The sequence below is a fragment of the Akebia trifoliata genome, chromosome 1, assembly GCF_017979445.1.
Source record: "Akebia trifoliata isolate Shusen 1 chromosome 1, ASM1797944v1, whole genome shotgun sequence".
NCBI lineage: Eukaryota > Viridiplantae > Streptophyta > Magnoliopsida > Ranunculales > Lardizabalaceae > Akebia > Akebia trifoliata.
The window spans coordinates 23274443-23294059 of NC_141375.1; the positions used below are offsets into that span (position 1 = coordinate 23274443).

Genomic DNA, 19617 nt, shown 5'->3' on the forward strand with positions numbered 1-19617 from the left:
AAACTCTATCTAAAGAAAGCTGAAGATGTTCTACTGAATTAACTCAAGCTATGGTCAGGAAATCAATCATTTCAGCTCAATACAGCCCACTGGCAGCCTTAGGAAGAGCCACATCTTAGTCCCATTCCAAATCAATGTTCAACATGTTAGGACATCTTGTTCCAAGAAACCGATGTACCCAAAATAACTAAAACTTTTCATAACTTCAAGCTTCAAACAAATTAAACTGGAAAATCATTTTTGACATAAATCTGCCCAGTGATTGCCACCAACAAACTTAACAAAACTAGTTGAAAACTAAAACAACATAGTTTTACTGCCCCCTTGCATTGACTTCTGTATTAATCATTTCCTCAATGCATCTGCTACTAATCTCTCCATTGATGCTATATAGAAAAGATATTCAGCAATCTCAAAGACATGTCCATGCATTCTAGACTAAACTAAGAGAATAAAAAGGGAAAATAGGTAATGCCATTTAGAGTATATATTTTTCACTTTTCAAATTATTCACTTGCCAGGGAAAAGGCTTTGCTCATGTTTGCCAAGGAAAAAACAGTTCACTGCTTCAAATCGAAAGCAGCTTAAATATTCAGTGTGCCTATTGACCACCTTTGTTCCTCTCTCCATGCACTTTGGGAGTCTCTTTTGCTAGTTTTTTGGTTCAAATTGCTTGGTTTTCCAAAGTAGCCTAGGTGGAAACTTCACTTTCTTGGGACTCCTAGGCTACTACAGGGCCTAAGCAGGTATAAATCTATTCCTCTATCCCTCTAACGCTTCACAACTCAGCAATGACCTAGTCATCCATGTCATGATCCTGCCCATGCGCCTACCCAGGTCAGGGAAAGGGTTGCTGAGACCAAGGGGTCGAAGTGGAGCCATCATGTGCGCTGGATGGAATGGCAAATGGGAGTTGAGTTTAATCCCACATCAGCTGGGTAGATGTTCAAAACCTGGGCTATAAGGGCCCTATCTAGTAGGACGCGTTTTAAAGTTGTGCAGGGTAAAACCCAAAGTGGAACTACAATCCATGACTTCCATCTCATAGACTCCTGGAGGCCAAAATAGACAGCTCAGCACCTTGTCATTCATGATTTCCATCTTATAGACTCCTGGAAGACTACAATATGCGGCTTTTTAGAGGATATCATAGATTTCTCTCATGCTTGCTTATTCATATCACTTAAGCCTCTATCATTATTGATGCACAAGGGTACTACGCCCACTCCTAGATCTTTTCGATAATATAAAAACCTCAATAAAGTCCTTACCAAGACTCTGAACCTACTCAACCAACTTATATTTACATTTCATTATTCTTCCCGAGTCAACCTCAATCATGTTTCCCTTAAGAGCATCTCCAACACCATGCTATATGGGTGTTTCAATTCCAAATTTTGGCACAATTCACAAAAAAACAACTCCAACACTAATCTCAAACGGCGTGTCAAATATAGCATATTTCTTAAGTCGTCTCAATATAGTAGCACATTTAAATTCTCTCAAAATTTGAAATATTGGCAAACTAGGCAATTTTTATTACAAGATTGCCATCGACAATGATAAATTTTGAAAAGCCAAAGTTTTTCTCAACACCTCTTACCACATGCAATGACTTTAAAAATGTTAGTTTATTTACATACATGCCCTCAATGAGAGCATCTCCAATGCTAAATGTTATTTTTACCTTTAACAATTCCATATTTGAGATAATAAAGTAAAAAAAAAAATGTCAAATTTAAAACGATGCACTCCAATGCATCGTCTCAAATTCAACTGTCATATTCTCATTGAGGACATGTATGTAAATAAAATAGTACTTTTATAACCGTTGGGTGTGGTAAAAGTTGTTGAGAAAAGTCCAAAACTTTGACTTTTCAAAATTTATTATTGTTGATGGCAATCTTGGAATTAAAATTACCTAGTCAGCCAACATATCAAAATTTGAGAGATTTCAAATGTGTTGCTCTATTTGAGATGACTTTTAAAATATGTTATATTTGATACGTTGTTTAAGACAAACGTTAGAGTTGGTTTTTTGTAAATCATGTCAAAATTTGGAATTGAAATGCCCATGACATTGGAGATGCTCTGAGAATATGGCATTTGAATTTGAGACAATGCATTGAAGTGCATCGTTTTAAATTTGGCATTTTTTTTAGTTTATTGTCTCAAATATAGAATTGTCAAAGGTAAAAATAGTATTGGAGATGCTCTAATGACCCTCAAAGAGCTCAAACACACTTCAGGGGGCTGACCACCTCTTCCAAATCCACACAGCTCGAACAAGGGACCCGCTATGATGCACTACCTCGACAAGCGTAGGTAGATCGTCCCCACTAGAGTTGGGATCGACCTTTTTGTTGAAAAAAAAACCCAACTCCTTCCTTTTGTCAAAGACAACACAAAATAACAAACTAGATTCATATTCCTTTGACGAGAAAGATAGGCCCACACTAATGCACGGAATGTGATCCAGCAAACTATCTATTATCTCTTCCATAAGCACCCACCCCCTCATAAAAGATGAACGGCTTCCAGAAGCTAAAGACTCACCCTCCTTCTACCTACTTCCCCAAACCCTGAATAAAGTCTTGCTGGTATGGTTCACCTTTCTCTAAGCCATTTATATGAACATCAATAAAATAATGATTCTAGCAAATGAATTGCATAGACAAAGGTTCAGATTCTCCAAACAAAATGGATAATTGAATAGGTCTAGCCTCACCAACCCTACCTATATCAAATCCATTTAGGCCTTGTAGCATCCCATTTAGATTTCTTTTAATAATAAGGTTCCAAATCAAACTTCATTTTACTACTTTGGAAGAATTTTGAAATAGGATTTAGTGTTTAGAGTCTTTTAGGCCAATGTTTCTGTTTATTCTAATTAATCAACAAGTTATAATCTTATTAAGATTTCTATTAGTTGGTTAATTAGTAATGAGCAGATTTTGGAGGATTGAACCCCGCACCTTCCAAGTTACATTGCAGTTTTCAAATAACAGAGCTATAGATCTAAGCCCCAAAAATTTTTGTGATGCCACCAGGTGACCTTGTTTTAAATAAGATCAATAACTCGGGTGACGACAGGTTTGAACATAGGTCTAGGGTATTTGCCAAGTAAGCTAGATGGGATATTCTAAGTCACTATAAATATGATGTAATATCTCTACCTTATGGAATCAATTAAATGAAATTTGTTTGGTGACTCGTTTCCTTTTCTATAGTGTAATCTTAGTTCTCTATATTTTGTCTCTTTTGGACTATACATTTTCGGTGATCTCCTTTTTTGTAGTTGGCATAATGAGGCTTTCAATACTTTTTTTTTTTATCGATAAAGATAATTTATTGATAAAAAACGAGGAGGTCGAGGTGACCAACCCAAGAACAGAGCAAAAGTACAGGAAAAGTAAAATGACAGAACGGAGAAAATGAAAAAACAAATAAAGTTTGACCCCACAAGTTACTCTCGCTGTAATACACACACCCTATCCCAACGCACAACAAAGTCTTCAAAGAAAACACCCTTGAACTCCTTATAAAGTTTACTCCAAGAAAACATGAGCTCCAACACCAAAAGAATTAATCTTTCTATCGTAGAGACTTTTCCCTCGAAGATACAACGATTACGGTCTTTCCAGATCCCCCAACAGATTGCAAATGGAACCAGGAACCAAAGAGTCCGTTTAGAAGACGAGAAAGATGCTCCCCATGCCAACCAAGAATCCAAAACCAACTTAACTAATCGAGGAAAACAACCCACTATCCCGAATAAAGACAAGAAATGCGACCAAAAGTGTTGAACCACCCGACAGTGGATGAATAAGTGATCTACCGTTTTTGCCAAAGATCTACACATATAACATTGGTTTGGAGAAATGAATCATCTTTTGATCAATTGGTCTAGAGTTGCAAGTTTCCCTAAGACCACCAACCAAAGGAAAAACGAGATCTTCGGAGGTATCTTACCACCCCAGACAAAAGAGTGAGGAACGACGAAGTACAGCTAGGAACGATGGTATTATATAACGATTTAACCGTGAACTTCCCATCCCGTGTACCTAACCACAACCTTTTGTCTTCCGAAGAGTTCTGCATGTAGCTATTCTCCACCATAACAGTAAACCTCCCTAGAGTATCCAACTCCCAATCATTAAAAGTTCTTCTAAACCCACAGTCCCAATTTAATGCCCCATTATCCACCCTATTGAACTCAAAAACAACCTGATTCTTTTTCAAAGATAGGATAAATAGTTCTAGAAACACGTCCTTGAGGGGACCATTCCCACACCACGAATCCTCCCAAAACCTCACCTTAGTCCCACTCCCAACTTTGTATTTCACCATTTTCTTAATTATCGGTAGTCTTCTAAGGATTTCTTTCCATACTCCACACCCCAACGCACCTCTCACCGAACCATTCTCCAAACCATTCCCATTAACACCATATTTATCCATGATTACTTTCCGCCAAAGACTATCCCCCTTCTCACCGAACATCCAAAACCACTTTCCTAACAAAGCCGAATTCATAGATCCAAATTTGCGAATACCCAATCCCCCTTTCTTCTTGGGCAAGCAAATCTTGCTCCAACTCACCCAAAAATGCTTTCGCGAACCATCCTTACCATGCCACAAAAAATCACGGCAGATTCTTTCTAATTGGACTTCCACACATCTTGGCAATGAAAATAGCGACAGAGTATAGATGGGAATGCTCGCCAACGTACTTTTGATAAGAGTGACCTTCCCTCCTTTCAATAACAACTTCGCTTTCCAACTACTAAGTCTCTTTCTCATCCTTTCAATCACCGGCTCCCAAATGTCTTTACTAGTATATCCCATCCCCAAGGGGAGCCCCAAGTAAGGGTCCCTATTTGGAAACCGATTGAGGCCGCCGCTACGTCCAACCCTTCATCTTCCCCAACCGCAAACAACTTGCTCTTAGAAAAGTTTACCGGAATACAAAAGATTGCCTCAAAGCACCCAAGAATGCCACTTAAGAAGCTCAACTGTCTTGGGGAATAATCCAAGAAGATTAAGGTGTCATCTGCAAACTAAAGATGCGAAATCACAGGACCGCCAACCCTGTTAAAAAAACCAGTAAGCTCCCCTTCACCCACCGCCTTGGAAAGCATCCGACGCAAAGCTTCCATGACTATCACAAACAAAAAAGGTGACAACGGATCCCCCTGGCGGAGACCCTTTGAACTTCTAAAGTACCCAGTCGAAGATCCGTTGACCAAGATCAAGATCGTTGCCGTTAAAATACACTTCATCCACCTAACCCACCTTTCTCCAAACCCCATCCTCCTTAGCAGATATTTCACCAAGTTCCAGTTCATGTGGTCATAGGCTTTTTCTAAATCAACTTTACAAACTAGCCCCCTAATTCTCGCTTTTCTACGCGTGTCTATGCACTCATTAGCTATAAGAACCCCGTTCAAAATCTGTCTCCTTGTACAAACGCTCCTTGTGCCGGACCGATGATATCTTTCAACACGTTCTTGAATCTGGAAGCTAAAACTTTCGAGATGATTTTATAAACTGAACTCACCAGGCTAATCGGTCTAAGTTCCTTAATGTCTTCTGTCCCTGACACCTTGGGGATCAAGGCAAGGAAGGTATTATTAGACCCCAAATCTAGGAAACCTTCCCTGTAGAAATCCAAGATAGTCGCCATCACGTCTCCTCTCACTGTCTCCCAACAAGCTTTAAAGAAACCAAGAGAAAATCCATCTGGCCCCGGGGCCTTGTCACTCGCCAAACCACACACCACTCCCCACACTTCATCTGCCTCGACCGGTCTTTCAAGCCATCTTTTTTGTTATAGGGAAATGCTATCAAACTGTAGAGAGTCTAATGTAGGCCTATCCACATAATCCTCCGTATACAGCTTACTATAAAAGTTCACCACCCCCTCACAAACCTCCTCTTCCCCCATTTTCCACGTATCATTTACTTTCAGCTTCGAAATAAAATTCACCTGGCTATTGAAGTTCGCCATACGATGGAAGAAGGATGTATTTTTGTCCCCCTCCTTGAGCCACCGTACTCTCGACTTCTGTTTCCAACATATTTCCTCCATTGCAGCTAGTTTTTGGAATTTAACTCTAAGGTTCACTCGTCTAAGCCTTTCCTCAGCACCCAAATCCCCTATTTCCTCTATTTCCTCCATATCTTGTAGTTCCAACAGAGGTATGATTATTTGGGGAATGCTTTTATTTGCATTGTGTTAGTCTATATGTTCTCCGTATTCATGTTCCTCTATTTCATTTTGCCTAAAGCAATGTCTTTTGTCAATTCTATTGTGTTCTATTCACTCACACTACCTCAATCCACGTTGATTTATCTTACTCTAACTCTTCTAGAACCTTCAACTTATATATTCCTTCTACTAGGACTGAAATCAACCTTAGTTGCACGTAACTGAACTCTCTCGATAAAATTTCCTTTAGATTACTGTCTATTAGACAACTACATTTTCACGAATGTGTTCATTTCTAATTTGATATTTCCTAGCCTTTTCATTCATCCATCTCAACATGCTCAACTTTGCTATGCTCAAGTTATGAACTTACCAACCAAATTTACCCATAAAAATTATCACATACAATCAATTCTATAACTTTTTTTTACTAGCCTCCTCCCCCCCTCCCTCGGCCCTTGATAGGAAAGAAAAAACACATAGGCCGTGCTTGTTTGCAACGTAAACTGCCACAAACACAAAATTTTGTGTTTACTGAATTTTACATAATTTTGTGATTGGAGTGTTTAGTTGTGTCTAATGCAAAATTTTATGTTTGCTTGATTATCACGTGAAAGTTAAAAAAAAAAAATATATATATATATATATATATTCTTTTTAAAATATTGTTAAAGTTAAATAAAAAATGATAAATAGTTACATATCACTTTAAAACAAATCGAAAAATTATAGACAAAGCATTTTCATATAGGTCATACAATGCTATTCTCTTTAAACCAAGGTTACAATAGAAATCCAAAATATCTTTAATCAGTTACAATTTACCTTAAAACATTTACTACATGATACCAACTTCCACTTGCTAATTTTCCATTTTGGAAAGAAACCCAATTGCCCCAAACATGCCAATATTAGCATTGATAGTGCCTAAATGTAACTCGCCCCAAACTCATTTTAATACCCTACATCTAATGAAAAACATTTTTTTTTAATTTATAAAAAATAAATATAAATTAACACAAGACTATTATCTCACAATTATTTTATTTTAATTTAAAAAATAAATATAAATTAACGAGGTAGGATTCTATCCCTCGTTTTTCTTATATTTAAAAAAAATGTCAATATTTAAAATATCATTTTTTTTATTTTGTAATTTTAAAATATAAATAGAAACTAGCTCCAAGTAGGATTTTATCCCACGATTTTTTGTTTAAATAATAATTATATTAACACTGTGTAATATTTAAGAAGTTGGGGAAAACCAGAGAAAGCGAAGAAAGAGAGGTTTAAGAAGTTAGAGAGAGAGAGAAAGAGGAAACTTAATATAACGTAAATTCTTGTAGAGGTATTTTCTCTGCAAAACTTTACGGAGATTTCGTTGCAATTTTAATTAAGTTTGTGTTACTTTACGGTAGGGCCCACCAAAATTTTAGCATCCAAGCACCCCACATCCCACAAACAAACGTAAACGTTTTTGTTTGCGCTTGTCTACGGTGCAAACAAGCAAGGCCATAGGAAGTCAAAGGAAGTGTTTATAGTAATGGACTAATGCTCTCCGCTTCTCTTGTGCAAAAGTTGCATTTATTACAACAATATCATGTATTCAATTAAACATAGCTCATCTTCAAAAAATATATACGTATATATTATTTGCATAAAAATTAAAAAATACCATAAATGCTAAAAAAAAATTCTCTATTATTTCTCTCTTTTCTACTTACCATACTTTCCCTCCATCAAATTTCCATTTATTTTTAACTCCAAATCATTTTATAAATTAACAAATCCCCCACCTTAAATATCCTTAATAAGTAATATTTGTGAAGTATAGATTATTTGTTATTGATGAATTGTGTAATTAATATCATAAGTAGCACAAACATATATTGGTGGAGGGGCAGTATGGTAATAATTGAGATTTGGGGTTTGAAAAAAGTTGTATACCACATGAAAACAATATAAAAATTTGGGTAAATGGGAGAGAACATGATGCAGAAGGACTTGGGGCTCGTTGGAAGTGGTTTTCTTTCTTTCCCTCCCCAAAACTAGGTAAGGGGGGCGAATAGAGAGACCATGGGAGATGTTCTTACCTTCCTAAAACCAATCACATTTAAAATATAATCCTAACCCCTATTTACAACCCACTAAACCCTGAATTTCGGCACCTCAAGCCTCTTGATTGCTCCCATTTGAACCCTAAAACAAATTGTTCAAACCTACTTTCAATCAAACTCCGTAGCCTGCATTATCAATCAACTGGGAGTGACCTCACAGTTGGAGATAGTCATAGATTCAAAATACTCTTCAAAGTCTTGGAGCATCACATTGGCTTAAGCAAGGTTTAAAATGCCTTATCAATTGAATGTTATGGTTATAAAGAAATTGATACAGTATCGATCGATATATCCGGTACATACCCAATACCTTCCCAAGACATTCAATGTTTCATATCGGTCTTGGCCAATACCGATGCATATTGATCCATACATTCCGATATTTTAAACCATGGCTACAAGTGCATGTTATGTTGACAAAGATATCGATACTTTGGTGGCCCCCTAAGATTTTGAGTGCCATCGTGATGTTTTCTTCTAGTGAAGGTACTTAGTCAAAGGTCTACATGGAACCATATAAAAACTATGAGCAATCTTCCCTATTGGATATTGTTGAATAACTCTATTTTATTAGTATTTTATGTCTTTTGACCTTTTTAGTCTTTTCCACTTATTAGACTATGTAATCCCTTTAAAGCCTAATTAGGGCTTTGTAATTAATCAAGTTAGTATTCACTCAATTCAATTTGGTATCAGAGCCTACCTCTATCACCCCCCAACCACTTCTACCTCCATTGCCCCCCAACACCCAACCTTGCTACAACTCCAAAATCTCTCGCTTTCTTTTTTTTTTTTTTTTTTGTGCTCCACACCCTAATTGCACCATGCGATAGGGTCTTGTAACCACCCTAAAGGGCTGTAATCACAGCATGCTCGTTGTTTGGGGGCTACAATCACAGTAGACCTACTATTTGGAGGCTGCGATCATAGCAAATCTGTTATTTGGGGGTTACGATTACTACAAACCTACTGTTTGGAGGCTATGATCACAGCAGCCTTACTGTTTGAGGATTATAGCAACCGCAAGACTGCTTCTTGATGCCCTACGATTAAGTTGATGACTGTTTGGGTCACCTTCAGCAGTGTTTGATCACCTTCCACACCTCTTCCAACTGTGTATTGTTGCCTTTAGGGTGCTGCGATCAGTTTCTTATTTGAACTCTCTTCAAACCAAAGCACATCGATTTCTTGATGGTCTCCGAGACGTCTTCTTCCTCGATCACCGGTAATAGTGATGGATCAGGCGGTTTTCCCTCTCATTCAACCAAATTTTCAGGCATTCAAATTACCACCTTGAAATTAGATTGTCTTAATAACCTTCTTTGGGCCCGATCGGTTGAAATGTTTATTGGTGGAAAAGGAAAGATCGGTTACCTCACAGGGGAGGACAAACAACCTGTGCCGACTAACACTACTTACCCCCAATGGTTTGCTAATGACTCCATGGTTCGTTCTTGACTGGTTATATCTATACAACTACACATTGTGGTTGGTTTTATGTTCTCCAAGACCGCAAAACAGATATAGGATTCCACAAAAAGTATCTACTCGCAAAGACTCTCTTGATGAGGCATTATATGCGTCGATTATGGTTAAGAATCGAGTTTTTCAGTTTCTAACCAGTATTCGGGATGAATTTGAGTTTGCGAAAGTTCATTTATTGAGTATGGATCCCTTTTCATCCCTACAGACTGCATATTCTTATGTCTTAGCTGATGAGAGGCATCATACAATTGTCATACCCCTCTTCTGGAGACCACTCTGTCATACTTGCTCGCATACCTTCACCACAGCCTTCTAGCAGATCTCTGCTTACACGTCAGCGATATAAGTGTGATTATTATGGAAAGTTGGGTCATGTAAAGGTTTGTTGCTATGCACTTCATGGTCATCCTAATCAACAACATCAACTGTCTGACCGATCCTCAGCTCGTGTTGTCTCTCAGTTAACTACTGATTAGGCACTCCCTTCAACTACTACCTCCTCCTCAGAGTCGGTATCTATGTCCCAGGTTAAGCTTGACAAATTCAGCAAATTCTTCAATCAGATGGAGACTTCATCTCAGTCGGTCTCTACTCTCTCTCACTCAGGTATCTTTGCATCTGCACACAGCGCTTCCACCACTTCCTCACCATGAATCAATGATTCTGGTGCCTCAGATAACATGACCGATACGTCCTCTTTGTTCAAAATTTATAGTGTTTGCTCTAGTCATCGCAAGGTTCGCCTTGTTGATGGTTTTTTATCTTCTATTGCTGATCAAGGTCATTTTTCTGTTACACCTTTATCCTTAACTAATATACTGCATGTTCCTCAACTTATTATTAATCTTATATCTGTTAGCAGCATTACCAAACATTTGAATTGCAGTATAATATTTTATCCCTCTCATTGTGTCTTTCAGAATCTGGAGTCGAAGAGGACGATTGGCATCGGACATGAAGTGAATGGCTTGTATCTCTTGGACACGCATGTTTTACCTAGCACTCATTATGTTTCTCAGCTTAGTAGTAGTAGTCAATCTAATAAAGCATTTGTAATGCGTTGGCACTTACGCTTAGGCCATAGTTTTTTGGATATTTGAAACACATGTTCCCTACTTTATTTAATAATACTAATTTGCTTGGTTTTTCTTGTGAAACTTGTCAATTAGCTAAACATGATCATTCTTATTATCCTATTAGTGTGAATACTACTACACCTACTCTATTTAACCTAATTCACTCTGATGTGTGGGGTCCTTCACCCGTCACATCCACTCTTGATTTCGTTATTTTATCATGTTCATCGATGACCACAGTCATACCACTTGGGTATAAAACACAAGAATGAAATATATGGGATCTTCAAGCAATTTCTTGTTATAGTTCATACCCAGTTTGGTTGCACCGTCTAGACTTTCCGTTCTGATCATGGTACAGAATACACTTATAATGAGGTATTGAAGATTTGTTTAGAGTCTGACATTGAACATCAAATGTCTAATGTTAAGACCCCTCGGCAAAATGGTCAATCAGAAAGGAAAATATCGTCATATTCTACTATCAGAGAGTGGTCCCTATTTCAGTTAGATGTCAAGAATGCATTTCTTAATGATGATCTTCAGGAATAAGTCTATATGGTCCAACCTCCTGATTTTCTTGCAGCTGTCTCTTCTGGACATGTCTGTCGTCTTTACCGTTCTTTTTATGAACTAAAGCAGTCTCCTCGCACATGGTCTGAGTGTTTTACTAAGGTCATACATCAGTTTGGTTCTCATCAGAGTTTTGTTGATCATACCCTTTTCTTCAATCACTCCCAAGGCAAAATTGTCGCTCTAATTGTTTATGTGGATAATATTGCCCTTATTGGAGATGATTGTGACGGTATTGTAGAGGTAAAATCTTACTTACAACATCAATTTAAGATTAAGGATCTTGGGCATCTTTGTTATTTTTTGGGAATTGAGGTTACACGGTCCCATTCTGGTATCTTTATCTCTTAGTGTAAGTATGTCCTTGATTTACTCAGTGACTCCAGTCAGCTTGGTTCTCGTCCCGCCATACTCCTATTGAGCAAAATCACAAGTTGGTTGAGTTTGAAAGGGAGTGTTTGTTGGATATTGGCCAGTATTAGCGTCTTGTGGGAAAATTGATCTACTTGTCTATGACCCTTCCCAACATTGTTTATGTTGTTAGTGTTGTAAGTCAGTTTATGCACTCTCCTCGCACATCTCATCTTACTATTGTCCATCGTATTCTTAGATATCTTAAGGGATATCCTGGTCAAGGTATCTTGTTCAGTAATCATGGTCATCTTCGCATTAAGGCATGAACTTATGCAGATTATACTGGTTCAATAACTGATAAACAGTTTACTTCAGGGTATTGTACTAAAGTTGGTGTAATTTGGTAACTTGGCACAGCAAGAAGCAAGATGTGGTTTCTCAGTCAAGTGTTGAATCAGAATACAGAGCTATGGCCCTTGGAGTGTGAGTTGTTGTGGCTCAAGACTTTACTAGTTGATTTGTGTCTTCTAGTAACAGTCTCATTTTCGCTATATTATGATAATAAATTAGCTATTAATATAACAACAAATCTAATTCAGTATGATAGGACGAAGCATATTTACCCAGATCTTTTTGCACTGTCTTTGAAAAAGAATCAAGTCATCTCGTATTTCAGAAGTTTTGATAATGGGGTGGCTAATTGGGATTTTGGGTTCAGAAGATCTTTTAATGATTGGGAGGTGGATAATCTCGAGAAGTTAATTTCTTTGTTGGAGAACAGTACCAGGGAGAGTTCCTTGGAGGATCAGAGAGTGGGGTGGTTCGAGGGACGGGAAATTTACGGTGAAGTCTATGATTGTATTGCTCTGAGTACAATAACGTCTTTTCCTGTCTCTTTTGTTTGGGGTGGTAAAATTCCTCCGAAGATTTCGACTTTTATTTGGATGGCGACTTTAGGGAGAATTGTTACTTTAGATCAGTTGATCAGAAGAAGCTTTATTTCGCCAAATCAATGTTGCATGTGTAGATCTCAGGCGGAAACAATGGACCACTTACTCATTCATTGTCGGGTAGCTCATCACATCTGGTCGCATTTCTTATCATTGTTTGGCATCGTAGGTTACTTTCCCAGCTCAGTCAAGTCAGCTTTGGAGTCTTAGCTGTCGTAAGGGGGATCTTTCTTGTCGTCTAAACAGATTCTTTGGTTCCTGGTTCTTTTCGCAATCTGTTGGACAATTTGGAAACATCGCAATCAATGCATTTTTTAAGGGAAAGAGGTTACGAGGTAAGGATTAGTTCTTGCTGTTGTGGAGCTTTTGTTTTGTTGGAGCAAACTTTATAAGAAGTTTAGGGGGATTTTCTTTGAAGACTTTTTTGTGAGATGGGACAGGATCTGTTCGTTGTCGTGAGATTTTTGTGATTGTTTTTGTTGTTGTTTGTTGTTTGCTTGTTCTTTTCTTGTTTCTTGTCTTTGTTTTGGGTTGGTCTACTCGACCCCCTTCGTTTCCCTTCTTTTAATAAAATTATCTTTACTGATAAAAAAAAAAATTGTTTCTAGGCAGATTTGTACTCCCTTTTGTTCCCACATCTCAGCAATTTGCCAATATTCTTGTCAAAGGTGTTAGCAAAACCGCCTTTGAAAGTGTCTTGTCCAAGTTGGGAGTTGTCGATATTCACGCACCAACTTGAGGAGTATTGAATAACTCTATTTTATTAGTATTTTATGTCTTTTGTCCTTTTAATCTTTTCCACTTATTAGACTATGTAATCCCTTTAAAGCCTAATTTGGGCTTTTTAATTAATCAAGTTAGTATTCTCTCAATTCAATTGATATTGTACCAAAATCCTCCGCCATTAGGACAAGCACCATCCCAATCAAAGGATCTACTCCATAACCACCAAATCTAAATCCCTCTACTTAAAAGCATGGTAAGATTTTAGTTGGCTATAGCATGATCATGTTCCAACTCTGATTAGATCATCTAACATGACTTTCCATGATGGCATCAAGGCAATAGCTTTTTGAAATCTACCATTTACACGTTTGTAAAAGGGTCCCTAATCTTAGAGTAACATAAACAACCACAAAGAACCTAGTTGTTCGAAAACACTACAAAGGAAATAATGCTAGATTGGATGTCTTAGCAAAGGGAGTCGCTAAAATGGTCGCTTGTAGAAAAGAGTAGAATCTAGAGAAGTTGTTTCTTTTACCACCCTTTACTTTATGTTTTTCCTTGTTTTTTTGTCTCTTCCATTTTATTTTTCTCCAATGAATTTTATTCCCATCGACTAACAAAAATGGAGATTCATCATCATCTATGTCTTATCCTGAATCTGGGGGTAAACAACAAGAATAATATCTCGCCATCCAACCCTATCTCTCACTCTCTCTCTTTTTTTTTTTTTTTGCTAAGTAAGATGATATATTAAGCATAGAGGAAAATTACAAAGGAGACCAACCTGCTACAATGACCCATTCAGTAATGATGATGGGAGTGAGGGGGACTGCCATGGAGAAACATGTATCTCTCACATGAATCTTAGACTATAACAAGCCTCGAAATTCCATAATAATCTTAGAGCATAAAAATATGAGAGCTATGACGCTAAAAGTCTGTTTAGATACGCTTAAAAAAGTAACTATTTTACTTTTAAAAGTTGAAAAGCAAAAAAAAAAAAAAAAAAATTATTTTGGATTACTAAAAAAATCTACTTTTCAAAAGTAAAAAATCATAACTTTTTAAAAAGCAAAAAATAATTACTTTCTAGTTTCAAAAGTAGAAAACACTTTACTCTCTATTGTCTTCTCTAAAAACCATCACACAGTAAAAACTATTAAACTAGCCTCTCGTGCAACCATAATACATCCTAGTTGTTTCTAGGGCATCTTTCCTCGCAAGATTTAGGTTTCCTTCATTTGGATCTGAGAAGAAACTTGAAAATTTGATAGAGGAATCTTGGATTTATATTTGTAAAAGAGTGGTGTTTGATCCTTCATTGGATTTGAGAGGAGATGGCCGTGTCTGGTAAAAAAGGTCTCTCCATCTTCATAAGCAATGCTCGAAATTGTCAGAACAAAGGGCAGGAGAGGCTCAGAGTGGACAAGGACCTAGGAAACATCAGGACGCACTTCAAAAACGAGAAGGTTAGGGTTTGTGATCCCCCTCGTCTCTCAATCTCATATCTAAAAAGCTTTGATTTTCCTTATGGAGTCTATGGATTATGGAATCTCTCTTGGTTTTTCAGTTATTCACGATTAGACCAATTTTTTTTATCTACCATTGTTAATTTACACTAGACAAAGAAGAATAAAAGTTAGGGCAACTGAGTTATCTACGGAAAAATAGAGTATGTAGTACTCTATTTAATAATAAAAAAAAGCAATTTTTTTTTAGATTTCAAGGTATGGTGAAGCTTAAATCAGATCTTTTCGTGTTTCTCGGACTTTTAACGTTTAACTAGACAGACTATTGTGAATCAAGTACTCCTTTCCCTCAAAGGTTCTCTCATATTCCTCTCTCCAACAAATCACAGATGGAAATATGAAATCATTTTCCATAAGTGTCAACTTCTAGAGATGAAGATTGAGCTTTGGCAACTCTAAAGGGTCCAATACTCCAATGGGTACATAAAGACTAAAGAAATGGGAACACACTACTTATCAAAAAGAGAAATTGGATCACACAGAAGAAGCAAAATCACAATGAATAAGAAATTAGATGATCATATTATCAAAACTCTGTCCAAGGTGTCCGACCAAAAATAGAATGCCATTCGGAACCCAAATTGAAGAAAGATGCATATAGTTAAACTCTATGTTTGAGACAAATCTTCAATCAAGGTATGTGTCTTCTAATATTAATTTCATGAATGTGAGAAAAAATCGACCAAGTTATTAGAATGTGTGGGCAATCAAACAACATTTCAAGTACTTGCTCAAATTACAACAACAACAAAAATTAATTAACTAATTTACATATATATATATATATATATATATATATATATATATTGTTCAACCTGACTCTCCCTCAGCGAGCTTCTCCAATTTAGCTCCAACCAAACGCCTCTCATCAACGCCACCAGCTTTTAGTTCGTAGATCACCTGGAGATTAAGAAAAATAACATCAGATTCAGATCTAACACAAGATTTGAAGCAGAGAGAAAGAAAGCAAGAAATTACAGGAAAGAAAATTAAATTAAATAAAACCTGGCGATGCTCCCAATTCCAAACAGAAACGTGATCTGATGCATCTGCAGTGACGAGCCATGGATGAGTCGGATGAAGCTGAATTCTTACGATCTTGTCGTTAGTTGGACGAAAAGCTCTCAATTTCAACATTATTATATAACAGATTTGCAGGATTGATTGGAGAAGAAATTATAGTTATCTCCTCAGTTGATCTCTCTCGTTTACAAGGGAGATGTTCTCCTAGACAGATTCGCCATTCTTTTGTTATTAATGGAGACCTAAAATGTCTGAAACAAACCCAGAAAGTGAGACGTCGACTCAGTTCGATTCTTCTGTGTGTCTGCTGGGCAGTCGGAGATTTGTTTGAAAAAAAATTCACGAAATTTTAACACGGTGTTGAGAACCGGATTCTGGGATCGGATCAGTGCTCATAGAGTCATGTTTGACTCGACCAATCCCACCTGAAATGAACGAGTCAAACCTTAATAAAGAGGTGGATACGGGTCGGTTTAAGTTCAGTGGGTTTCGGTTCGGTTCCATGTATACCGATACACGTACAACCGAAATCTAAACAAAATATCTGTTCTAGTTCCTATATGTTACACTTGGAACAGTCAAACCTTAATAAAGCAGTAAACACGGGTCGGTTTAAGTTCTGTGAGTTTCGGTTCGGTTCCATGTATACCGATACACGTAATAACCGAAAAACCAAACAAAATATCAGTTCCGGTTCGATGTGTTACACTTATAACCAGAATCGATCCCACAATTAACATCGGATAAATTATTTTTTAACACAAAAAAAAAAAAAAAAAAATGGGCATCCAATAAGTAGGGTTTCAATGGGTTAGATTGGAGTATATCCGTGTATGATCCCAATTGAGAATCTGATTTTGATCCTATTAGATAAATCATATGCAAATCATTTGATTTTACTTAATCCATATCCGAATCCAACCTGTCTGAATTGCTTTGATTCAGGTTGGGTCGAATAATTTTGGATCTTTCAAATATTTGTGTTCTACACTTGTTTGTTAATTGCTAGTTACTATTGTGTTATCCTTATAATCATTTTATTTGAGAATAATGTTGCAATGACCTCAGGCTAGAGCCTCACATCACACTTCTTGACGTTCAAAAATGTGATAAGAAGTTCCAACTTGAGGTCATTCCAGCATGACTCTTTATTTTATAAGAATTTATGTTATATTAAATTAGTAGAAAAAATATTGAAAATATAATTTTCAAAAGAATATATTATTCGGATTTAGGTCGATATATGTATGGATCCATATCATTCCAAATCCAACTCGGATCATGGGACATCAAATCATATTCAACTTATTTTTTATTCGAATCTACTCCAAGGACCCAAACCCGCTAAATTAAGTTTCGAGTCACTCAGATTCCAAATAAAATATGGCTCATTTTATGCCCTATTGATAAAATAGGCTTTGAATTAAAAAAAAAAAAAAAAAAAAAACAATTAATATGTACTTCCTCTTGATAATTGATACCAACAATGGATTTTTCAAGCAAATCTAACTTTTGAAAACAAAACTATGATTTCGATAATATTTGTAATTGAAATTGAAAAGAAATAGGAAACATTAATTGACTTTTATTAAAAAGTCTTTAAAAAAAATGGATTGCACTTTTTCTTTAGCTTGTAATTTTAATTATGGTACATTTAAGTTTTAATATTAATTGATTTATTTGATTAGACTATTAATATTTTATAAATTAATAAAAATAAATCTACTACTCGGACACCAAAGGAGATCTAATTCCTTTTTTCTTTTTTTTTATATTTATAGTTGGGGTGTCCGGACCCTAAGGCCCGACTGGGGGTGACTAAGTGAGACAACTGGCCTCTTAGAACACCATATCTCACCAAAATCCCCATGCAATATCCCAAAACCACATATATCAAAGGGCGTCAATTGAGCCCAGGCCAGCCAAGAAAACAAGGGCTAGAGTTTCCATATTGAGCCCGCAGAGGTAGGGTAAAGCTGAATAATTTTCAGCCCGTTTGAATCCGGGTTGGGTTAGGTACTCATAGTTCCCGCCCACTACTTAATCTTATAAAAATATTTGTAACATATTTAATTAGAAAAATATTTTCTAATAAAAGTAAAATATTTTGTCTAATAAGACATTAATTTCAACTTCGATTGGATAGTCTTTAAGCATGTACACACAAAAAAAATATTTGAAAAATATTTGTTTATTATTATATTTTAATTATTTTATTTTGCCTGAGTCAAGCCCAAGCCCGTTAGAATCGGGCTAGGGCTTAGCCAATTTAGGCCCAATAATAATAGTATAGGGCTAGTCTGGGTAGAACCGACATCTTTATGGCGGGATTAGGGCTCACCCAAGTCTGGCCCAAGCTCACCCATCGATCCCACTACATACGCCAGCCAAGACGGGATAAATATCCATGTGTGACCAACAAGAGGACTTGAACTCAAGACCTCTCTCATTTTGGAGAGAGGCTCAGGTCACTATGCCCAACATTCGTTGATTGAAGGAGACTTGATTCTTATTGGTTCTCTAAGAGGATCACCCATGACCAAACTGTAGAATGATAGAGTCCATGATAGTGGGCCAAAAATTGACTAATTTGTTTAGAATACATGAGGTAATCAAGTACCCATCGACATCCCTAGTTGATATTGATGTTTATATCAGCTGAAAGGGAAAAAATAATAATAATCTAGCCTCAATCGATGCCTGAGAGTCTCCATCAAACCAACAGTTGAGATGGAATAATACTCCTAGGGATTCCCGAGGAAATGGATTTCTAGAAAATTTTGTTTGTCGAACATCTTTGTGGGTACAAAATATTGTTCCTGCCTCAGTCTTTGTGACTTTCTTGTTTCAACCAAATTTGTGGTTGATCACTCCCTGATTCGTTTATGAGGACCCGTGATTGCATTTTGGGCACTAAAATCAATATGAATTTCGACTGAGTAAGGCATAAGTTACTAAAAATCGTGGACCTTTTTGTCTTCAAATGATTTTCTATTTAGAGTTTGAAACACTTGATTTGTATCTCAAGATGTTCGTAGTTATCATTTATCGCATTTGGGTGTGCTATCATATGTTCAATTTGACACACATCCATTGCTCATGTGAAGTGGATCTCTATCAGCACAGTTGGACTCGTGCTTTTAACAGATTAACTACCTCAACTACTCTCTCTATGTGAAAACTGTTTTCTAGGGGAAAATTCGATGGGCTAAGGCCCGTGAAGTTTAGAGACCAAAATTCTCTCTAAAATTCGACAGCCTAGGGCCAATGTAATTTGTGATGTTCCCTAGATTTGATGGCTTAGAGCCGTCAAATTTCTCCCATCCTCCATTAATTTGACAGTTCGACCCATCAGAAGAAAAGATTCGACAATGAAAATTTTGACATCATGGTCCATCAAATTTTACAAAATTCGACGCCTTGGGCCATTGAATATGAGTTTTTTTCACGTTGTGTCTAGTATGTCAAAATGCATACTTGGGCAAGCCAACCACGCCATGTCAAGGTAACATTATTCATGACAAGTCCATCTGGTTATTTCTTGGATTGAGTTTGATTCCTCCATTTGGTTTC

General features: G+C 36.8%; 1 protein-coding gene across 1 annotated transcript in view; it reads right to left on the bottom strand.

Annotated features, from left to right (window-relative positions):
• Positions 1-16367, bottom strand: part of LOC147411055 (Transducin/WD40 repeat-like superfamily protein) — a 41552-nt gene extending 25185 nt beyond the window's left edge. Inside the window, exons 1-2 of the mRNA XM_086444083.1 lie at positions 16027-16367; positions 15837-15921 (exon numbers count right to left, since the gene is read on the bottom strand). Coding sequence (XP_086300209.1) covers positions 15837-15921; positions 16027-16158 — 217 coding nt within the window. The 5' untranslated portion in view covers positions 16159-16367. The remainder of the gene's footprint in view (positions 1-15836; positions 15922-16026) is intronic.
• Between the last annotated feature and the right edge of the window lie 3250 nt (positions 16368-19617).